The sequence below is a fragment of the Ostrea edulis genome, chromosome 2, assembly GCF_947568905.1.
Source record: "Ostrea edulis chromosome 2, xbOstEdul1.1, whole genome shotgun sequence".
Classification (NCBI taxonomy): domain Eukaryota; kingdom Metazoa; phylum Mollusca; class Bivalvia; order Ostreida; family Ostreidae; genus Ostrea; species Ostrea edulis.
Window position 1 is genome coordinate 93,348,263 of NC_079165.1, and position 25,032 is coordinate 93,373,294.

Below are 25,032 nucleotides of genomic sequence, written 5' to 3' on the forward strand. Positions count from 1 at the left end.
GATTAGCATTTTTATACTGTTGCGCACCGAACTTCAAAGAAAATTATTTATTAAAATTGCCATGTCCATATCAATGGTGACCGACCGCACTGTTTATGAAATATTCGAACTAAAATCAAACACATCAAAATCAAAATCTTGTAATCAACGAGTTTGGCTGCAAAAACAAACAATTGATGTATTCAGATATACATTATACACAATAATACGGCCAATTTAATTACCAGTCGGTTCTCTGGTTAAGAATTGACATTAATGTGGAGATGATAACACGACAATGAATAAGACTTTAAATGTTAAACAATTGACCACAGCAGGGTAAACAGCTGTCCGATGTACTTTAATCACCGACTTTTTTGCAGCCATAAATTACCTGAGGCTGTGACCAGCTCTGTGTGCACTGGAGCGACGCGAGATTTCCGGTCGCACGCGTTGACTGAATAAACAGATTTTGACTGCATAAACAAACAGGCGATAATGTGTCACTGACAAAGGATTAAAAATACAATTTATTGCAAAAAAGGGATTTTCGCCACTTTCAATTTTTTTTTCGCCATTGGCGAAAATGGCGAAGCCCAGCTCGAGCACTGAATAGGGTTCTTCCTCTCTTGTTAACAAAGCTACATTCGAAATATCAAATCAATTGAGCAAAATTGTAGTTTCTACAAGCTCAGTATTATGTACACACACTAAATCACACATGAACTGTCCTGTTACTATATCCCCTCTCACAATAAATACATGAGGGAACAGACAACAGGACAATGAGACAGGAAGACAGACTAGAAACAGGTTTTTATTGCGAGAGGACAATGAGACAGGAAGACAGACTAGAAACAGGTTTTTATTGCGAGAGGACAATGAGACAGGAAGACAGACTAGAAACAGGTTTTTATTGCGAGAGGACAATGAGACAGGAAGACAGACTAGAAACAGGTTTTTTTTTCAGAGCACAATGAGACAGGAAGACAGACTAGAAACAGGTTTTTTTTCATATATAAGAATTGCTACCTTATTCAGGCAGTTTCCTCTCACAACAAGAGTTGTCAGAAGACAAAATAGCTTACCAGGAAGCATGACTCTATTTAAACTATCCTAAAAGGTTAAAGTTTTTGAAAAATAGATTTAAGTCCAAGGTCACTAGGTCAAAAGTTTTGATACCATATCAAAAGTCTGGTCATAAGGCATTTAAATATGAAATATATAATCCCTATCCTCTTGGTTCAAAAGATATAACCATGGTTAATGGTTTTTGAAAAGTAGGTCGTCCTCATTGAAATGCATCCATTTTCAATTTACATGAGTACTATGATAATATGTAATGTAGTCATATGGGCATGTGATACATGCATATCACATAATCACAAAGAAATAAACAGGATTAAATTTACTGCATTCAAACCTTCTCACTAAAGATATGGAGAGAGCTCACTCAACTTAGACAGGCTTTGCCTACTGCCCAATCCTATACAAATTTCAATACTGCATTTGTACATATAATGAATAAAACATTGATAAAATTTCAATCAATAAAAATGAACATCCCACAAATCAATTTCATTACAATACTATATGTTTTAGATGTACCTCAATCGTGTCCTGGAGGTAAAATTGATGGTCGCTTAGGGTACACTGCAATCTTAACTCCAACAGTGATTTGAGTGTAGATAGGGGCTCTGCAATATCCATGTGCTGTATAATCAAATTTTGATATGATGGAGCTGCCTGTTGAGAAATGTTCTCTTCCTCATATACGATGCTAAGAAAGATTGAAAAAAAATAATAATTGTTACACAAGTTCTGCATGACAATTGAACCACTAGACAAAAGTGAATAAATCTAAATTTACAAAATCTATCATTCTATTCCATCCAAGATGCATGTATTACAAACCCTTCTGATGAAACAACTTGTTCATTTGAATCTGGAATTTCGCTTGCAAAGTCTTGTGCAATTTGAACCTCCTGCACATGAACATCTTGTACAGCTTCATGTGTAGTCAGTTCCTGTGCTGTTTCATTGTCAGTGTCCAGACGAATTCGTTTAACAGCCGGCTCATCAGATATCTCCTGATCATCTGTCTGTGATGTTGCTATAAATATATATAGTAAAGCACACATACTAAAGTCCTTTATTCTATATTTTCTCAAATTTAAATTTTTTTTTTTAGTAACAAATACTTTAACCATCTAACAGGTACATGTATTATTCAGTTTCTTCTTATCAACTACTAGGGCTAATGAAGTAAATTTCTTTAAAAATATCGTCTGCACTACGAAGCCACACCATAAATATTTCTCAAATCCCAAAAGAACAAGAACTGTGTAGTAAAACTACATCCAGACAAGTACTACATTGTAAAATCAAGTGAAAATCAATTGAATAGAATGAATATGGACATTTTGACAACATTATTATATGCCTTTTTTTGGTACCATATGGGAATGGTACAGATACCCATTCAATTGGGAAAAATAGCATCACAATAGAATGAATTTGGAATTTCTTTCATGACAACAAATGGCATCTGTTTTGAAATCAGCTCTTAATAAAGATACTTTAAAGAATAAACCAAATATTCATTGCTTACAAACAAGCGCCATAATATATATTGACTTCTACTTTCTATTTACAGTAATAGGAAGTAAAGAAACTAGTTAACTCGTACAACATTTCATACAAAGTGAATTACGAGCTTCAAATTAAAAAGACTTAGCAGCGTTTTATTGGACATATGTTGGCCTTAAAATTGGGAAAAATCGATAGTATTTGGCATTGGGAATGGTACACTTAGTACCTGTACCAGTTATATAAGGGGGAAAAAACACTGCAATGTTCATTGATATAGTTCACATACATTCATACCAAATACACCAGACTTGGAAGAGAAGGAATAACCACAGAGTTGGCGTACGCCGGACTACCGGATATCTCTGGTAAATTTTCAATTTCTCCTGTAAAACTTAGAAACTCATCTGACAAACTGTCCGGTAGATATTGGCAGACAAAAAAGGGATCATATCTGCGTTGTTTATTGGCTAACTTAGTCTGGTATAGATAACTTGCTTTTATACTACAAATTTGCTTTCCCAAAAATCGTAAACCCACTCCGTGCGTGTATTTTCAATATTACGCATGTCATTCTACTTCCAATTGTGTGGCCTATCAAATGATTGAAAAATCAGAGTTCAGACGTAAAAAATAAAATTGAATGTGTAAACACAGGTGCTTGAAAAGTTTGTCAACATGATCGCATATCTCCCTCCACCTTAGTTTACAACGAAATATTTTTAGCATAAATATAACTATCTCTTTCATGGCGATTATAAGCACGATTTTCGTCAGTTACAAATTATGAAAATTTATGTAATAGATCACATAAATATTTGCAGGTTTTGTGTTGCGTTGTTTGAAGAAATTTTATTGTAAGGTTGAGTGAGTAAACAACTATATCACATAATACTTGTCTTTATTAGCACAGTATGAAGTTTTCCAAGGCCAAGGGTTATCTACTTTCATTTTCGAAGTCTCCGACCACGTTATTTTAGATATATCAAAAACTCAGATGCTAGAAATGGCAAGTGTTATGTTTCATGGTGCATATGCATAGTAAAATGAGTAATGAAACGAAAATAGTTACATTCATTCCACAGATATTTTTTGTAAACTTAAAGCTGTATGGTCCGAATTACAATATTTTTTTCCATCTCGTAAAAACGCTATTAAATCATCACACGTATGTAGTTATGAGACTGTACGACATATCATAAATTATTTCACCTGTTTTAACCCAAATAATTTGATTTTAAATCGATGTTTACAAATAACCGCGTCACTCTGCCATTTCAAGTGACAGTCACATGACCAGTTCAAACTTTCAGATCATCGGTGGTCTTATCTGTGTAAAGCTGTGTATTTTGTTATAACAGTGCCGTACCATAAATTTAATAGAAATAAAAATATCAAATACCTCTTAGTAATTCGTTGTTTTACGCTCTTTCAGCCTTAAAACTAAACAGTTGCGTATGAGGTAATACATCATGTTGGGATTCCCCTGACGCGTGTGGGTCTATTTATAGACGTCTATTATGGGATGATTTATATATGTAGCCATTATATTTACTTTCTAAATAATATTCGCACTGGTTTCTTTTAGATGCAGATGTTTTCAAGCATGTAATTAAGGGAAAGTTAATAACTTTATAAAGTAATTAATTTGCTTTAAAGTAATTATGTACAAAAATAATACATGGACATCGGGTCATACAGCTTTAAGGGGGTGTTGTGTTCCAGGGTATATGGTTATATCTACATGCACCTATGAGCCAAAAGAATGATAATCAAATTACAACAAAATTTATAAGAAAATTTAACGTTTAATTCCTATGTGGTCAAAAGCTTGAAAAAAAATTTAGTAAATGTTTTGAACTGTCACACTCAAGGCTTGAAAATAAGAAAAAGAAAGGTGAAACAATCTCAGGTTTTTTTTTGTTTTTTTTTTTTTTTTTAATTTTGTTTGATGAAGTTTTAACTTGTCTGGTAGATTTTTAAACCATCCCTAATCTACAGGACATGATGTCTGGTAGATTTTTATGCTCTTTTGTCAACTTTGTAACCATATGTAATGACCAGAACTTACTCATGGACAAGTAGCCCTCTTCAGTCATGGTAACTGTAATTGTGTCTTCCCCATTCTCCATGTTCAGAAAATTCTGTATCTGAAAATTAAAGAAAATAAAAAAGATGAAGATGTTTCTGATTTAGTTACATAACATATTGTGAAAATGCTTGCGTGGAAGAGAGAACCCAGATACAATGTACCTGGGAAGAGACCACCGACCTTCCGAAAGTAAACTGGGAAACTTTCTCACTTACCGGCGCGAGCAGGATTCGAATCCGCGCCGACAGAGGTGAGAGGACGTGTGACTTTGAGCGCAATGCTCTAACCACTCGGCCACGGAGGCCCCCTAGAAGAGTCAAAGCCTCTCAATCACCAGTGACTCGTGGTTTCTGTTCTACTTAGTCTCCTCTGACCCATTACAGATCACTAATAGTCATACATGTACTTATATATCTGCATGTGCACCAGTAAGAGCATGGATAGTTTAATGGAAAAAATCAGATTGGGTTAGTATTAGAGGAGAATTAAATTGAGGAAAGATAATAGAATCAGAGAGGGGAGGATGTGTGGGTGGGGGTGGGGGTGGGGGTGGGGGAGATCGAGAGATCAGTGGAGAATCAGATGTGGGAAGATTAGAGGGAAATTACACAGGGGAAGGTTATTGAGTATTACTCTGGGGAGAATCAGTCAGTGGAAAATTACACAGGGGAAGGTTAGTAAAATTACACTGGGGAAGGTTAGTGAAGTATTACTCTGGGGAAGGTTAGTGAAGTATTACTCTGGGGAAGGTTAGTGAAGTATTACTCTGGGGAGAATCAGTCAGTGGAAAATTACACAGGGGAAGGTTAGTAAAATTACACAGGGGAAGGTTAGTAAAATTACACAGGGGAAGGATAGTAAAATTACACTGGGGAAGGTTAGTAAAATTACACTGGGGAAGGTTAGTAAAATTACACTGGGAAGGTTAGTAAAATTACACTGGGAAAAGGTTAGTAAAATTACACTGGGGAAGGTTAGTAAAATTACACTGGGGAAGGTTAGTAAAATTACACTGGGGAAGGTTAGTAAAATTACACTGGGGAAGGTTAGTAAAATCACACTGGGGAAGGTTAGTGAAGTATTACTCTGGGGAGAATTACACTGGGGAAGGTTAGTACAAAAGTACATTGGAGGAGGTTTGTTTAGAATAAGACTGAGAAAGGTTAGTGAAGAATCAGATACAGGAGGGCTAGTGGAGTGGGGTACAAATAAGCACTAATCTACTTGCGCAAATTTTGACAGTGTTTTTTAACCAGGAATATTTATTTTTTGGTTAGTGTCAGACGGTTTTCACCGTAACTACATTTTAGACAAATAGATAAAAAACTTTAAGATAGGCACTCTACATCATTTCTGAACTATAACATTTCTTTTCAACATGGTTTCTTTCATACAGAACATGCCATCACAGGGTACTTTACCTCTTGACTGACAAATCAATAATTAGTGACATACATCAATTTTTGGTCAGTTTTGATAAAACAACTGTAGGCACGAAAAAAAATTGCCAGAAGATGATTTTAGACACCAGTAAATAATAAGAATCACGAAGATTTACTGAAAATATAGTTGCCATTTCAGGGATTTATTGAAATTCTATTTACTACTGGTAAAGAGTACCTTTCCCCCTTTGACAACAAATTAATACTTCCCCTTCCACAGGTAAAAATTCCTCATGAAATGTAGAAACTACATGAAATTAGATAGGAATTTTAACAAAAATCATTTTATATATGTATATTCTAAGTATTTTTTTTTTTAATAATTAACAGTCTTGCAATATAGACAAGGATCCGTAATCAATCAATTGATGTGCCTATTTTTAGATATTATGACCTGAGAATGTTCCCCTCCCCTTCCCTGGAGGAAGCTCATGACTGTATTCTCAAAAATTCCCCTTAAATATGAAATGGATAATAAGATGTAAAAGCTGGATAAATCCCTGCAATTTCATTTTCATGCACGATTTTCTTTTTTTAAACTTTTTAGTAAGCGCATTCAGATAAAAAAAAATTAAAGGCATTAATTCAATGTACAAAGTAAGAATTGAACTGATAAATAAATAAATGCATAAAATTTAGATATGTTGATCAACAGCTGTTTTAATCTGTCTTCCATGGATTCATCAGAAACTTACAAGTAACCCAACTGCAAAGTTCTGCTTTATTCACAAGGCAGTGCTGATGTTTTGGCTCTGCCTACTATGTAGTGATTGGATGATAGTCAAAACAATTAGATCAAAGTCTAAGGAGAAAGACATCAGCTCCAAACTCCAGGGTATTTCACAGTATGCACTTTTTAAACAAGATGTGTTTGTGAAACACGGATGCCCCTAGATTACAACAAAGCAGGCAACGAAATTAAGGGGAAATACTCGCTAAATGCGAGTTAAAAATTGAATTTGCGAGTAAAAAATCACAAGTGATCGCAACTTTTTGCGAGTGACAAAACCCCGATCTTTTTCCCGGATTTCCTCTGTTTATTGGCTGTACTTTGAAGTTTACAATAATTTTGTCTTGTGCATAGAAACGCTTTACAGAATGAATATACAACTATTGAAAAAGTAAACGTGGATCGAATAAATAACTAAGGCCAAGGTAATCTCAGTCAGTGATGTCGAAGATGGCCTACTTCATACACACTTCGGACGTCTCAGAGACGTCTGATTTAAATAGCAAGCATATTGATCTCGTTCGTGTCTACATGAAACAACACATGACAGTGTGTCACCGTTTCACGCGGTGTCCTTCTGTACTCTATAGTCAAACACTTCGAGTTCGCGGGGTTTACTTTTCAACTAGAATTTTTTTAGATGAAATTTCCAAAAGTTTTGAACATATAGTTTGAATTGGCGCAAACAGTCTTCAAGATTTCAATCCACATGATGCTGTAAATAGGTGGTAGATCTCTGGACAGCGAGTACGCCGCACAAGTGTACCCTATGACCCACATCATGTATGTTGTCTGATAATTCATTGAATTTTAAATGAAAGAATTCACAATCTTATTTTTATTATTGCACTTTAAAGGAGATTTTAAAAGATTTTCCCAAAATTTTGATAAAGAGACATGCTTGTTTTCTTAAATTCATGTAAAACAGTAATCGATTGAAAAATGCTAGTAAAAGCTCAATTTTGCTAGTTGGAAAATAATCCACTAACTAAAATTTGCTAGTGGTGAAAAAAGTTAATTTCGATCCCTGCAAAGTGGAACCAGGTCAAAGGTCAATCAATGTTAAAGTCACAAGGTAAAAGATTTTGGTTTCAATGAAATGGTCTTGCCACAAGAAATACCAAATATGAAGGCTCTACCTCCTATGGTGTAAAAGATATGACCAAGGTTAAAGTTTTTTTGCCACAGACACTATATATATATAAATGCCCCAAAATCTTCGATTCCAGGGGCATTAAAATCAACTACATCAGAATATGCATTTCCAATTTCTATGTATATTTGGGTCATGGTGCTAACTTGAGATTAACTACCAGACAGGTATAAAGCTGGCTTAAAAGATATTGCACCAGTGGACGGCAGTGTATCTCATAACATCTAAAGGTAACACGTATGTAAAAGAAAAAAGTCAAAATCAGCAAAAGAAAAAGAGACAATCTCTATATACGTTCACTGAAATTTTCGTGATCCATATGGGCGCCGCCATTTATTTTTTTATTACCTGCTTCAACAGTTATTCGTGTTTTATTTTGAATGCCAATAATAGAAGACTCTGACGTGCAATTCGTAATTCAAACACTCAGTTTGTTCAAAGTGAATAGTATAATTATCATTGTAACAGGTTTTAGCAAATAATTACATATAAAACCGTAATACGACTAAATAGATGAACGAGTTCATGAGTTTCTTTAAATAAGAATATACGATAAAATTACGGTTACATTTTTACCATTTTGAATTTATTGGTTAATTTTGTTTAGTTTTATAACGGCCTTTTTCATTGCATACGGAATGTATTATTGTTGTTTATAATTGTTTGCTTTAAAAAAGAGAAAAAGGTTGAGGCTAAATGTGACGTCACAATGCACAGTTTACGTCGCCTTGTGTTTTATTTCCCGCGTTCCATGAATAGGCGGATCCTGTAAAACTGTTGTCCCCATATAAACCCCTTTAATATTGAGATGTTACTGGGTTTTTAGCGCAAGGAAAATTTCATTAAAAATATATATTTTTAAATGAATCATAATCTACCGTACTTAACGGAATTATGATTACCACTTGAGACACTCCAATGACCATTACATGCTTCGCTCGGTCCAAAGGTCACACCGTATACATATTAGGATTTGGTATACACTAATTCATGAAATAAGCTAACCATAAACTACCAATATTGTAAAATCAGGTGTTAATTTCTTATTCACAGTTCGTACATCTACGAATGTGACATTATACTAGGCCTAATTACTTACATTTTATTTATTTTTTAAAATTGTAAATAGGGCCCAAAATGTAGTCCGAATAAGGCTTATAATGTAAATTTCCATACATGATACACTACATGCAGTGGTATTGTATCGCCAAAATTATACTTCTAATGAAAATAGTTATGTTTTTCATGATTTCTCTTGTTTTTTTGCTTCATGCTTCATTTCATGCACTGAAATCTAAGTGACGACGGCAGACATCTTGGATTTCAAACTGAGATCCATTTTTCCTTCATAAATATCTGAATTTCTTCCATTTTTATTTTTAACAGAATCTAAAATTCATCACACTCAATGAGGAAATGAATGTCTGCTCCTGAGACAACTTTGTAATGAAAACTTCCGGCTGAAGAAAGCACGCATAACATCCTGTTTGCAAGACTAATGCATCCAAATGTGCGAGAAGGCGCGCTTCACAGATGGACGCATTAACTATGCGTAACAATGGAAATTCTAGAACAAATAAGTCATTTTATATCCATACTTACCTATATATAGTTGTGTCCTCATTCACTTTTTGAAGAAAACCTTCGTAAAAGTCGTTTATTTGACCGGAAATTTCTTGTGAACGGAAATGGCAGACAAAGCAGGATCTTCCTTTCTATCGCGAACACGTGACCTGGGTTGGCGAGTGAATCTATATTTACGAATGAACTTAAGAAAAAAGGAACATGGCATAGTTTCTCTGACAGCATGATTCGGACCGTACCATTAAAAAAAAAAAAAAACAACCGGGCCTTGATCACTGCAATCTAGCACGGCTATCACAGTAAATCAGTACTATTCTAAAAAGACTGAACAGACTATAAGTGTGCATATAACACTTAGTATTTGCAATCACAATGTGAACATAGGTCCACAAAAGTGTGGTTATCACCCTTGATAAACTGGTTCCGGTTACAAACGTTTTTACATTCAGTGTCAATGTTTTAAAATAAAACCCAAACGGGGAAACACAGACACACTTTCTTCTCTCTCCCTCTCTTGTAGTGTAATTGTACATTTTTAATTTCTCATTTGTATTGTGTAATTTTTCATTTGTAATGTATCCGAGGGATTGTTTATTTCGGTTTCTTATGAAGGATTCCATTGGTTAAATTTTAGTCTGTATCGTGTTGAAAACAAGCAAGATGTTCCGATGCTCAAAGATAGCCCCCATTTCTGTGCAGGTCTAGTTACACACGAGGGTGTTGAACGAGAGCAAGTTCTGTTGACTTTTCATATGGGTCAACCTAATTAAATTGATATAATATGAGTGAACATGAAAAGTAAACATGTAAAGTGAAATAGGTTATGAAAAAGATATAGTTCGAGCTACGACTTGATAATCGAACAATGGTTTATCTAAAGATTACCAATGAGATCCCTTGCAACAAACCAATATAAACAATCCCTCAGACATAATATACACGGTTAAGAAAAATATGGAATACAAATATATAATACGAATGAAAAATTATACGATGCAGATGTATAAACAAAACATGATATACCATCCACATGTAACATTAGGGGTCCTGAGGCTGTGGGACCCTCTACAAACTTGATTGTGGGACCCCCTACAAACTTGATTGAAATTTTCCGGGAAGAATTTGATTGGTCCTTCGCTTCAACAGAAGGACCAGTCAAATTCTGTCTTTCATAGCCTCTAAATTGTAAAGAAAAATGTGTTGGCCGTTGGTTGTTCGGTTGGTTGCATATTGTTTAACGTCCTGCTCGAGAATCTTGAAACACCCTTATGGAGACGTCACCATTGCCGGTGAAGGGCTGCAAAATTTAGGCCCATAGATGCTCGGCGCTTAATATACATGTATACGACCTTTGAGCAGGGAGGGATCTTTATCGTTCCACACCTGGTGTGAAACGGAGCCTCAGATTTTGCGGTCTAGACTAATCCGAAGGACCGTCCAATTTAATCTCCTCTTACGACAAGCAAGGGGTACTGAGGACCTATTCTAACTCGAATACAGGATTATCATATGGCCACGGTAATTTTTGAATATTTCTTTCTTCTTATATATTTGCATAAAGAACAAGTAATCAACAACGAAAAATGTTTTAAATTTTCATCTTCAACACTGGTTTTTATAATGTGGCATCTTCGCTAGCCAAGGGTGACGATACATGGTGTTCCTCTTTCAAGATAGAGGAACACCGTGTATCGTCATTCTTGGCTAGCGAAGATGATAATATGGTAGCAAAATCTATTTTCTCTATAATTGATTGCATATTGTTTAACGTCCCTCTCGAGAATTTTTCACTCATATGGAGGCATCGTCGTTGCCGGTGAAGGGCAGCAAAATGTAGGTCAATGTTCGTGCGAGCTCAAGCCACGCCTATAGAAACGTGCAGACCACTCAAACCACGCCCTTGGAAACTTACAGACCGTGCAAATTGTGCGTACATACAGGGTGGGGTCTGGGACACAGTGGCGATCGATTTAGACCCCCCCTTTTCACCACAAAATTTAGTGATGTGGGTAAAACTGTAGATTTGGCACCCGAATGGCAATTTGATGCACTCTTGTTATAGTCGGTAGAGATACATGTACGTCATTCCAGAGACATGGCATATGATATATAAGATATATCATAAACTTTCTAAGATATCGTATTAACATTTTTGATAAACTTTATGATATTTTATAACTTTTATAAGAGATCTTATAACTTTTACAAGATAGCTCATGTTTTATAAGATATCTTAGATATGTTTTATAAGATATCTCATAAACTATATAAGATATCTTGTACATTGTATGCTATATCTTATAATAAACTGTAAGTTACATGTATATGAGATATCTGATAAACTTTATAATGTATCATATGAATTTACTTTAATAAGATATCTTATAAAATACATATGTATATTAGATATCTTGCATGTATCATAAAATATCTCATAAAGTGTATGATATATTACAATTATTTTTACGAATACCTAACACATCACGATCTTATCAATGAAAAACAGTCTGGTTTTAGACCCAAGCATTCATGCGAAACAGCTCTTCATAGTATAATTCAAAAATGGTTACGAAACATTGACAATGGAAAACTTACAGGTGTCTTATTTGTAGATCTAAGTAAAGCTTTTGACACGGTAAATCATGACGTATTACTTCACAAACTACTGTCTTTTGGAATATGTGAAAATTCATACAATTGGTTTAAATCTTATTTGACAAATAGATCACAATGTGTTAGATGGAATGGAATTCAGTCCGACAAACTAGATATTACAATAGGAGTACCTCAAGGGTCACTACTTGGTCCTTTGTTTTTTATTCTATATGTAAATGACTAACATCCAGATTGCTTACAATACTCTGCAGCCCATATGTATGCGGACGATACAACTCAAGATGTCTCGGATAAAAGTATAGATGTTATAGAAAATAAATTACATATGGATCTTAAGAATACTTTGGAATGGATGGATAAAAACAAACTTAATTACAATCAATCTCAAGAAAACGCAGTGCATGATAATTGGTACAGAAAAAAGATCAAGAAATTGTAGAAAACCTTCGATAAAAGTGGACAATATCGCCATCGAAAATGTATCATGTGCAAAACTACTTGGCGTTTATATTGACAGATGTCTCACGTGGTCTGAAAATGTTGAAATTTTAACCAAAAAACTTGCAAGCAAAATAGGTGTGTTATCTACATTATGTTCAGACTATTTTGTATATAGAACTATCATTCTTGTCTTCAAAGTTTTACATAGTCTAACCCCCAATTATTTAGATGTTTTTCAGTATGTTCATGAAATTAGCAGTAGATCTACCAGATTAAGTCAAAGTAATTCATTATATATCCAGAGAGCAAGGACACAATATTTTAGAAGATCTTTTACAATTTATGGTTCGCAGTTATGGAATAATATGCCAGAATTTTTAAAATATTACCCAACATTGGAAACTTTTAAATCCGCTTATCTTAGAAAAAAAAAATTTTCATTCGGGAAATTAAAACCATATAGATTTGTTTTTGATTATTTTCAGTTTTATTTTTATTCGTTTATTTATTTATTTTGTTTTATTTTCAGTTTTAAATATGTAAATAGCATACATGTATGTATACAACATACCTTCATATACTATTTTATATTGTATCTGTATATATATAATACTGCTGTCTGTATATATGTTTTCAGGACCACAATGTAAACTAGTTTTAAACTAATTGTGCTATCCTGTTTAAATAAAGGACATTATTATTATTATTATATATCTTATAAAAATCATTTATGAGATATTATAAAATATATTTGATTATCTTATAAAGTGTACGATATATCTTATAAAACATGTAAGATATATGATTTATAAGATATCTTATAAAAATAAATTTAAATAATATCTTCTATATTTTTAATAAGATACATGTATATCTTGTTTAATATACAAGATAGATATACTATAAAGTATAGGAAGCCATGAAACGGGGGAATCTGATAAATTTGTTTGCAGGGGAGGGGATTGGAATTAGAGAAAATATTTAAACCAGACTAGTGTGGTTGTGGTTCGATCTTATCGGGATCGAAATGTGAAATAATTTCGTTTTGTGAAATACATTTGCGAAAAGTTTAACCTAGGCTGTCCACAAGGTGATTTTCGATTGGAAAGTTGAAATAGGTATTTATCGTATCGTTCTATTATATATCAGCCTTATGTATAATTGTTATATCTGACCAAGCTCATGCACAGAAGTCAAATGGTCTGTATAGTAGCTCAGTCTTCACCAAGGCCAAGTTACGAAGTCTGACAATTCAACTAAAGTCAGTTATGCATGGTATATTGGCAGGGACCTATATATAGGTCCCTGATATTGGTAAGCCACATAACCGGTAATTTTGTCTTTAATGATAATAGTAGGGGTCTTTACCATATCATCCCCTAATAAAAGCACGTGTTTTTTTATTGGGGGGTATGATATAGACCCCTACTTTGACAGACAGAATCACCGGTTAGCAAGTTTCGCGTCAGAAAGAAGAATTCAATTGCAAGATACTTCTGCCCACGGATGATCTCGTCTTTTACTCATCATCCGTGGGCAAACTCGCCGAAAAATCACCGTAAGTAATTAATATGTGCATGTCATATTTGATTGGCTGCTGCACAGAGTCGCGATGGCAAATCAAGGAATCAAAGTTTATGTTATGTATGCATGTTCGCCAATGACAAAACTTTTCCGTAGTTAACACACCGATTGCAATTAAATCCACTCACTGGTGCATTCCGCAGATACTCCCATATAATTTTTGACTGGTATTTGATGTAAGTGACCTGTATGACTTGTCTTTAATCGTTGTAAAACAAAATTTTCACATTTTAACGGGCGTCAAGATATTTAGCATAAATAGCAAACTAATAAAAATATTTTCAAAATTGAAGAGTTCCAACTTTCTGATTGGTTGTCTATAATCAACAAATTAACATATTTTACGACGATATTTTGCCGAGTTTGCCCACAGGTGATGAGTAAGAGACAAGATCACCCGTGGGTATCCGACGATGCCAGTAAGTGGCCACAGTCAAAATGATGACTATTATGCCACTGTTGGGTGTGCGCATGTTAAAACAAGTATATTGGTGAAGGTCTATTTACAGGTGAGTTTAAAAACAAACAAAACTTGTGGCTTATTCAGTGATTGGAATGGCCTATGGGACTATGGCCCCATGGTTCAAGTTTTCAATGGGCCATTTTCAGATTTAATGGGCCATCAACATATTTTGAATGACCATTTTCAATAGATAGCAAATGTGCAGTGGAACATTATTGTTTTAATTGAAACTCTGAACCATGACCACGATCTTTTACACCGCTCTTGAAAATGTTTCTACTTTGTTTCAATGTCCCCTTCTCAACAGTATCATTGCTTTTCTCAGCATTAGTATTTGAAGATGGTCTCTCGTTGGTTTTTTTTTTCATTATTTGGTATTTTTTTCACTTTCTGTTGATTCTATATCTGTCCTTGGACTTCCGAAGCTTAAACGCTAAAGTATAAGCACGAGAAGACGTGATGAGATGTGATGTAAGAGGAAATAGTTTATTGGTTATCTATTTTGATTTGTATTGCTTCAACCAATGAGATTCGGTGTATCAGAATACATAGGAATTAAAAATGATGAAAGTACAAAAAATAAGTAAGTCGTACTCGATTCATTCTAGAGAAGAAAAAAAAAACGTAAGTTACAATCGATAATGAATGTGCACGTTGGCGCATGGATTAGATAAGTTAATGCGCCAATTTTCACCTGAATGGGACTATGGCGCAGGGCGCATGGCCTTCCCAATCACTGCTTATTGATTGAGATGAGCCTTGAAGCATTCAAGGCTTGGAGCCATCACAGTAGAGGTAGGTACGTGGGTAGAATGATTCCTTCCTCACTGATGTTTCGACATAATGGAATTTGCACTGCCATAATGTTGTTATTCCTGGATGTTCTTTCTTGGATTTTTAGATGTATATATTTCTGCAAATTAAACAAAAGTGCATACGTCAGAAGTTCGTAATTCTCCTTTTTTCGATGACATGCACATGTAGTCTGCACTTGTGAAAAATGTGAAAGAATTTGTTGTTTTACTTCTAGCAGTGAACAAACAACAGGAGTCGCAAAATTCAAATATTGTGGGTAATTCCTCTGTCGCAACTTGTTGAGAGAGTTCCTAAGGTTATACTGATAGGAGTAAGCATACCTGTTCTAAGTCATGCTGTGAGCAAAATCTTCTCTGAATTCATAGATCTAACATAACCTCGGTTGAGAATCACTCGGCTGGATATATGGACAAATCTCGAAGCAGTCCTACAATATCTTAATTCTACACATTTTCAGATCAAGATGTTTGGTAGACATTTGGTCATCACAGGACCACAGCAGTTGAGGAACATTGCACTTAGGAACCTTCATCTGACAGGAGCAACTTATCAAGCACAACAAAAAGCCACTGACCCCATCCAGCAGCTCTTTGTGACCAAAATCAGGGAATATGCTCAGAAGAAGAAACAGCTGAAGTAAGATTGACTGGTTAGCAATTCAAAGGTGTTGAAGTACATATATTTTGAGCTTTTTTGGTGAAAATTTGTTCATTGACTGTGGACTAGTTTCAACCAAACTTGAAGGGGATGGGAATTAGTGGGTTTTTAAAAAAAAAAAGGTCATACCCCCACCCCAACCCACCCAGGCATTTTGACCAGAGATGCCAAAAATATTGATGAAAGCTTCCGTATATGATATTTAACGAAGATTCAAATTTGTTCTAACCATGAATTCCTGTTCTAGGATCATTAAAATTTACAAGTCTTTTCAAGAACCACAAGAATACTACTTATCAACTATGACATTAAGGCAAGGATGGGGCTGCAAGTGGGGTTCTAAATTTTAATAGGAATAATGTTTTAAAAAATGTTCTCAAGATCCACAAGGGTACAAACTGGAAGTATCCTCATGAAGTAGACATGTAGATTCACGTTAAAATGTGACCAATGGGTACGGATGAGGCTACAATAGGGTGTAAAGTTTGCATAAGTATTCATTTATGAAGGAAATTTAAAAAGTCCCTAGAAATCGTAAGGATATGATTTGTCAAATAAGTATACAAGCATTTTATGACCTCCAGAGTTACAACAGGGTGTGTAAAGGATATACATTGGAATGCATTATGAGAAATTTCTTTAAACATTCCGTATTAAAGAACCTTAAGAGCTACAGTTTACCAAATTGATATACAAGCATCCTTATGTGATTATATGAATTCAATTTTGTTTATGACCCATAGCAGCAAGATGGGACCACAACAATTATTTACTCTGCATAGGAATATAAGGAACTTGTATTGAATTAAAAAAAAAAAAAAAAAAAAACTCTCTTAAAGGGGCATGGACACAGTTTGAGCTGAAAACTTTAAAATTTTATTTTTCCATTCTTAATATAATTTAGAATGCTTAACTAAGGTATTTCTAATGATCAACAAAAATTTTAATGTCTGTTGTTGAGGTACATGGGAGATACAGAGCTCACAATTCTTTGTTATGTAAACAAGTCTTGTGCCCTGTTTTTGTCTACTTTGATATAGGCTAGATATACCAGTAAAAGTTTGTTTAAAGCATAGTTTTAAATTTACAAGTTAATTCTGAACATATTTGAATAGTTTCTAGTGTTTGGCACATCTCATTTTGTTTTAAACATGCTATTTTCTATTTTAGCAATCTATATGTGAACAAAAACATGCACAAGCCTTGTTACATACTAAACAAAGCATTGTGTTGTATCTCACTTGTAACTCAAAAACTGGTATTCAAATTTTGGTTAACCATTAGAAATATGTTAGTTAAGCATTGTAAACAATAAAAATGGAAAAATGAAATTTTCAGCTCATCGTGTTTAAGAACGACAAGAGTATGATTTGTCATATTACAAAGAAAGCAACCTCATGTAGTGTGTAAACCGTGTGTTCACAAGTTTCTTCTTGTTTTAGGGCAGGAGAGGTGTTAGTAGATGCCTCACCTGAGGTGGTACAGAACTACAGTGACAGTTTAAACAGAATTTATAAAATGTACAGCGTAACAGAGGCCACTGCAAGGATTGTACCTGATATCCAATTTGAAGGTAACCTTCAATCACAGTTAAGGATTATATACCATTTTTATACACGGGTCTTTATAATTATAGGTATTATAAATATGCACTGTAGATCATTATTTTATGAATTTTTCACACATAATATATATTATATATACACCCATCTTTTGACAGGTTGTATGTACAGCGATGTCTGTACGTCCTTTCGTGTTTTTTGGTTTTAGCTCGTGAACTTTTCTGATCAAAATTGGTCCATTGTAAACTTCACATTTTCATCTTCTTCTCCAGAACCACTGGATCAATTTCAACCAAACTTGGCCAAAAGCATTCTTGGGTGAAGGGCTTTCAAGTTGGTCAAATGAAGGGCCATGCCCCTTTCAAAGGGGAGATATTCACATAAATGCAAATTTAGGGTAGGTTCATTTAAAAATCTTAAGAACCACTGGGCCAAAGGAGCTGACATTTACATAGTGCAGATTCAAGTTTGTTCAAATCATGGCCCCTGGGGGTAGGATGGTGCCACAATAGGGGATCAAAGTTTTACATAGCAATATATAGGGAAAATCTTTAAAAATCTTTTTCTCAAGAACCAATGGGCCAAAGAAGTTGACATTTACATGAAAGCTTCCTGACAAAGTGCTGATTCAAGTGTAACTTTTTTGTAAGGTGACTCAGGTGAGCGATGTGGCCCATGGGCCTCTTGTCATTATTCATTTCTCTGTCACATATCAAGCTGAAACTTGCTGGGTAGGTTCTTTGTGGACCACTCTAGGTCATGTTGCAATTCTGATCCATTTCGACCTCCCTTGCAGGAGTTGTGCTCCTTCATTTGGAATTTAATATTATATGGAGGGTACACAGGGCTCGAAATTAACATATGCCCGTCAGTCTGTGACTGGTTAAAAGTCTGGCGGACTGACTGACATTTGTTCTATTCAGTCCGATGGGACTGGTTAATTTTCTAAAGCATCATTTTGGAAAATATACTTATGAAATTTTATACACACATTTGGCATGCTTCGATCTGTAGATATCAGACGAATCTGATTCATAAATATAAATCCCACATTTAAGTGTTACAATATTATCTGAGACATATTGAGTTTAATTTCATTTTAATAACATTAATGAAATATGTATGTTTAATTATTTCTGGAAAACTCTGTTGGACTGGTAAAATTTTCTGCGGACTGGTTGAAATTATACCCCATCAGTCCGACTGGACTGGTGACATAAAAAGTTAGCTTCAAGCCCTGGTACATGATTTGTCTGTCTAACTCACAGTTTTCCAATGAGGACCTTCTTATTGTACAGAGTGTTTGTATGGGTATTGAAGATGTGTATGTGGCTAGGATTTTGATTTTCTTCAATTTTTCAGAAAATTATTAGATTTTTTAACTTAGTAACTATGGAGGAAATGTTACAAATTGAGTACATGGTTTTTAGCTCACCTGAACCGAAGGTTCAAGTGAGCTATTCTGATCACATTTTGTCCGGCGTCCGTCTGTCTGTCTGTCCGTAAACTTTTCACATTTTCGACTTCTTCTCCAGAACCACTGGGCCAATTTCAACCAAACTTGGCCAAAAGCATCCTTGGGTGAAGGGCTTTCAAGTTTGTTCAAATGAAGGGCCATGTCCCTTTCAAAGGGGAGATAATCACAAAAATGCAAAAATAGGGTGGGGTCATTTAAAAATCTTCTTCTCAAGAACCACTGGGCCAAAAGAGCTGAAATTTACCTGAAAGCTTCCTGACATATTGCAGATTCAAGTGTGTTCAAATCATGGCCCCCGGGGATAGGATGGGGCCCCAAGGGGGGATCAAAAGTTTTGCACACAAATATATAGGGAAAAACTTTTAAAATCTTCTTCTCAAGAACCACTAAGCCAGAAAAGCTGAGATTTACATGAAAGCTTCCTGACATAATGTAGATTCAAGTTTGTTCAAATCATGGGTCCCTGGGGTTGGATGGGGCCACAATAGGGGATCAAAGTTTTACATACAAATATATAGGAAAAATCTTTAAAAATCTTCTTCTCAAGAACCACTGAGCCAGAAAAGCTGATTTTTACATGAAAACTTTCTGACATAGTGCAGATTCAAGTTTGTTCAAATCATGGGCCCCGGGGGTTGGATGGGGCCACAATAGGGGATCAAAGTTTTACATACAAATATATAGGAAAAATCTTTAAAAATCTTCTTCTCAAGAACCACTGAGCCAGAAAAGCTGATTTTTACATGAAAACTTTCTGACATAGTGCAGATTCAAGTTTGTTCAAATCATGGCCCCCGGGGATAAGATGGGGCCCCAAGGGGTGGATCAAAGTTTTACACACAAATATATAGGGAAAAACTTTAAAAATCTTCTTCTCAAGAACCACTAAGCCAGAAAAGCTGAGATTTACACGAAAGCTTCCTGACATAATGCAGATTCAAGTTTGTTCAAATCATGGGCCCCGGGGGTTGGATATGGCCACAATAGGGGATCAAAGTTTTACATACAAATATATAGGAAAAATCTTCTTCTCAAGAACTACTGAGCCAGAAAAGCTGATTTTTACATGAAAACTTTCTGACATAGTGCACTCAAGTTTGTTCAAATCATGGCCCCCGGGGGGTAGGATGGGGCCACAAGTGGAGGGGTCAAAGTTTTACATACAAATATAGGAAAAAGCTTTAAAAATCTTCTTCTCAAGAACCATTGGGCCAAAGAAGTTGACATTTACATGAAAGCTTTCTGACATAGTGTAGATTCAAGTTTGCAAAGAGTAGTTTGGGCCATAATAGGGACTAAGGTTTTCCATGCAAATATATATGGAAAGTCTTCAGATATGGGCCAAGGTGACTCAGGTGAGCAATGTGACCCATGGGCCTCTTGTTTTGGGGTTGTTCTCCTTTAACATTTTTCAAGCTATTAACAACTTGAAGATATGTGCATTACAAGGATTTTGATTCTCAACAATTTCCCAAAGTATTTTTGATGTTTGAAAAAATGACAGGTTGTTAAACTTAGTAAATAAAGGGGAAATATTTTACACATAGAGCCCTTGGTTTGTCTATATACCTCCTGTCACAGTTTTTAAGCTAGGACCTAATATTCATACGATTCAAAAGAAAGTATGTTGCAGCTAATGATGGCTTAGAACATTACCTTCAGTAAATTTCTGCAACTCATGGCTTAAGAAAAACACCCAGCATAAGCTTGTGATGAGTGTATTACGTTTCCAGTGCTGTTGTTGAGAATAGTTACATTTACAGGATCTGCATTGGCCGTACTGTACCATAGTCCAGGGCTCAATCTTTTCAATACAGTAGAAATTTTAAAATATGGGTTAAACTTTATACTTGATGTATATTTACATTGTATTCTCTATGTTTCTCCCTGTGTAGGGAAAGAAAAATACAACATAAGATTTAAATGTCTACTTAAAAATAAGTGATTTTTAATGCATGTATTGAGTGAGACAGTGAAAGTAACTTCATATATTTTATATTACAGATAAGACAGTTCAAGTGATAGAACTTGATAATGTAGACATGGATAATTTCACTCCAGAATTTCCGGAGGATAAGATAGATCTTTCTGCAGATAACCCCAAGAACCTTGATCTAAACCAGCGATTGTTTGGATACGATCCAGAGAGAAATCTTCATATGGACGTACCATCAAAGATTCAGGCTTGAAGTTAAAAGTAGTTGTGAAACTTTTTAATAATACTTTACACTGGTGTAGTGCGACTTTGAATGTGCTGAGGTTTACCATCAATCAGCTGGTGTACAGTTTTAAAAAAATTGCTGGCATTAATCATGTTGGCCATGAATATATATTGAATAAAACATTTCAACAGTTCATCTCTTTCTTCCTATTGCCAGTTTTTCCGTTGACCTTAGTGAACCTGGTGATCTATTGTGATCTGTATCCCGTTTCATCAAACATCATAACTAGTTGCCTAAACTTTATCAGTTGTCACGACCTTTTCAACTTCTTAAATGAGATCAAAACATCTACCAAAATTGTGAAGTTTGCACCATGACCCCAGGTTCAGGAACTTCAGAGCTAGGCCCAAGGGTTGGGTTCTATGGGTAATTGATAATGCATAATTTTTTATGCCCCCGAGATTGAAGATCGGGGGGCATATTGTTTTTGTCCTGTCTGTCATTTTGTAATTCTGTCTGAAACTTTAACCTTGCTAATAACTTTTGAACAGTAAGTGATAGAGCTTTGATATTTCACATGAGTATTCCTTGTGACAAGACCTTTCCGTGGGTACCAACATTTTTGACCCCTTGACCTTGGAGTTTGACCTACTTTTTAGCTCTTCTGAGCCAAAGGCTCAAAGAGCTAATGCTATGGCCATTTGTGCGGTGTGCGTAAACTTTTTAGAAAAAGGGCTATAACTCAAGAACCCCTTGGCCAATTTTTTTCAAATTTGTTACAGGGTATCATTGGCCCAAGGGCTTTCATACATACTAAATAGAGGGATGTGACCCTTTAACAAGGGGAGATAATCAGGAAAATACAAACAAAAGTAGTGGTTGCTAAAAAATCTTCTCAAGAACCACAGGGCAGATTATCACCAAACTTACACATAAGGATGAGGATATGTTGTAGATTAAAAATTGTTCAAGGCATTACCCTGGGGCAAAGGGCGTGGTCTCAAGGTCACTTCAAAGTTGACCTAAATTTTAAAAAAAATTTAAATTCCTTAAATCTTAGATATTTTAGTAATTATAAGGACTAGGATCATCAAATTTTGACAGTTGATGCATCTTAGGACCTTGTGTCAAGTTGTCTCAAAAGTAGGTCACGGTGACCTACTTTTTGAATTTTGCAGGTATTTATTTTAAAATTAATTTTGATGCATATCTTGGACACTTTGAAGCCTATGATCATCAAAACTTGTCAGTTGGTGGATCATGGGACCTTGAAATGCGTCAACTGAAAAATAGGTCACCGTGACCTACTTTCTGAATTTTATGGCTTATCATTTATAGATATATTTTAAGTTGTTATTTCAAATACCGAGAGGTTTAGAATCATCAAATCTTGTAAGTTGATGCATCTTGAGGCCTTGAAACATATTTATAAAAAAGTAGGTCACAGTGACCTACTTTTTGAATTTTGCAGATATTCAAATTTCACATTTTCAATTTTAGATGCATATTTTGGGCACTGTAAAACCTAGGATCATCAAACTTTGTCAGTTGATGCGTCTTCAGTCTTCGGTTTGTGTCGACCAAAAAGTAGGTCACCGTGACCTACTTTTGGTATTTGACAGCTAAATTACTATATTTCAGACACTATTTGACCTACAATCATCAAACTTTGTCAGTTGATGCATCTTGAGTCTTCGGAGTGTTAGACAAGAAAGTAGGTCACTGTGACCTACTTTTGGCATTTGACAGTTATATTTATATATTTCAGTCACTAATTGACCTACAATCATCAAACTCTGACAGTTGATGCATCTTGAATCAATGGAGTGTGTCGACCAAAAAGTAGGTCACCTTGACCTACTTTTGGAATTTGACGGCTATATTTATATATTTCAAATACTATTTGACCTACAGTCATCAAACTTTGTCAGTTGATGGGTCTTGCATGTTCGAAGGGTTTCAACCAAAAAGTAGGTCAACTTGACCTACTTTCTGAATTGGACACCTATATTTATATATTTCAGATACTATTTGACCTACAGTCATCAAACTTTGTCAGTTGATGCGTCTTGCATGTTTGAAGGGTGTTGACGAAAAAGTAGGTCACCTTGACCTACTTTTGGAATTTGACGGCTATATTTATATATTTCAGATACTATTTGACCTACAGTCATCAAACTTTGTCAGTTGATGGGTCTTGCATGTTCGGAGTTCGCTGACCAAAAAGTAGGTCACCATGACCTACGATTGGAATTTGACAGCTATATTTCAATATTCAGATACTAATTGGCTTAAAATCATCAAACTTTGTCAGTTGATATTTCTTGGGTTCTCAAAATGTGTAAACCAAAAAGTAGGTCACATTGACCTACTTTTTTTAATTCTTAGGATTTAACTAAAGATTTAGAATACTAAGAGGCTAAGAATAGAAATGGTGGGGTTGTACAATTTATCAGAAGAGCGATTCTAGGCCCTTGGGCCTCTTGTTGAAAACTTTAACCTTGCTAATAACTTTTGAACAGTAAGAGATAGAGCTTTGATATTTCACATGAGTATTCCTTGTGACAAGACCTTTCCGTGGGTACCAACATTTCTGACCCTGTGACCTTGGAGTTTGACCTACTTTTTGAAAACTTTAACCATGATAATAACTTTTGAACAGTAAGTGATAGAGCTTTGATATTTCACATGAGTATTCCTTGTTACAAGATCTTTCCGTTGGTATTGAACCTTTTGACATTTGACCTACTTTAAATTTCTTTTTTACATTGGTCATAACTTCTAAATGGTAAATATTAGAGCTTTCATATTGTACATGATTATTTCTTTTGACAAGATCTTTCTACTGGTACCAAGATATTTGCCCTTGTGACCTTGGCCATCTTCGGAATTGGCCATTATCGGGGGCATTTGTGTTTCACAAACACATCTTGTTTTCTTCAAAAAATTGTCTTATCTAGTCAAGCGTACTGAATAACTAAACTGAGTGTGTACTAAAAGTGAGCATAGAGGTCTCCATTAAAATTGGGACCACTGAGTTGGGGGTTCCAGTAGCTAGCCCCATAGTGTAGTTGTATAAATCATATATGTAGTGAAGCAGCATTAATAATAAAAAATCTTCTCAATATTCCAGAACACTTGACATGTAGTGCTTTTAATACACACTGCACATGTACTGGTGACAAGTTTTCCACTTCTATTAACTTCCTTATTATAAATATTGTCATTCTTTCCAACTTACAAAAGCATTGTTCAAGTGTATAAAATGACCAGGAATTGATACATGTATTACAATAACAGGTGTACTATGACCACTGAATTTATTTGGGAGTACATCAAAATTCAGTAACAGTGTCCTGATGGAACTTGTACCCCCTTGCATCATATAGACTGGGATAAACAGTGACTTTATATTGTCAAGCAGTTGTGTTTACAACAGCATGAGCTGTTAAAGAGAGGGGAGAAAATGCAACTGACCAGACCAGGATTTGAACCTGAATATCTAATCGGATACTCTACCAACTGAGCTACCTGACCACCAGTGATTGAACCTGGTTGACCACTACATTCCTCCCTCCTTAAATGTCTTCACACTTGAAGACATCAACCCAGGATCTTAACCCCTTGGCAGACATTTTCACTAGAGGCTGGTCTATGACACCAAATGTAACAGGAAGGGAGAAAA

At 35.1% G+C, this 25,032-nt stretch overlaps 2 protein-coding genes across 3 annotated transcripts in view; one reads left to right on the forward strand and one right to left on the reverse strand.

Moving 5' to 3' along the window:
• Window positions 1–9,938, reverse strand: part of LOC125679277 (GA-binding protein alpha chain) — a 20,034-nt gene extending 10,096 nt beyond the window's left edge. The window contains exons 1-4 of the mRNA XM_048918378.2: window positions 9,588–9,938; window positions 4,640–4,718; window positions 1,894–2,092; window positions 1,588–1,759 (exon numbers count right to left, since the gene is read on the reverse strand). Of these exons, the coding sequence (XP_048774335.1) occupies window positions 1,588–1,759; window positions 1,894–2,092; window positions 4,640–4,700 (432 nt within the window). The 5' untranslated portion in view covers window positions 4,701–4,718; window positions 9,588–9,938. The remainder of the gene's footprint in view (window positions 1–1,587; window positions 1,760–1,893; window positions 2,093–4,639; window positions 4,719–9,587) is intronic.
• Window positions 9,939–13,617: 3,679 nt separating this feature from the next.
• Window positions 13,618–21,540, forward strand: LOC125681242 (ATP synthase-coupling factor 6, mitochondrial-like). 2 transcript variants are annotated; one of them, XM_048921248.2, is made up of 4 exons: window positions 13,618–13,744; window positions 15,947–16,125; window positions 17,589–17,719; window positions 21,190–21,540. In XM_048921248.2, the coding sequence occupies exons 2-4, from the start codon at window positions 15,953–15,955 to the stop codon at window positions 21,372–21,374; spliced, it is 489 nt and encodes a 162-aa protein (XP_048777205.1). In that variant the 5' UTR covers window positions 13,618–13,744; window positions 15,947–15,952; the 3' UTR covers window positions 21,375–21,540. The 2 variants fall into 2 exon arrangements, with proteins under 2 accessions (XP_048777205.1, XP_056011517.1); XM_056155542.1 differs by lacking the exon at window positions 13,618–13,744 and adding an exon at window positions 15,036–15,799.
• The last annotated feature ends 3,492 nt before the right edge of the window (window positions 21,541–25,032 follow it).

Coding starts and splice junctions, on each gene's coding strand:
- LOC125681242 (XM_048921248.2), top strand. CDS start 15,953: ATGTTTGGTAGACATTTGGTCATCACAGGACCACAGCAGTTGAGGAAC. Junction 16,126..17,588: donor CAGAAGAAGAAACAGCTGAA/GTAAGATTGACT, acceptor TTCTTGTTTTAG/GGCAGGAGAGGTGTTAGTAG. Junction 17,720..21,189: donor ACCTGATATCCAATTTGAAG/GTAACCTTCAAT, acceptor TTTATATTACAG/ATAAGACAGTTCAAGTGATA.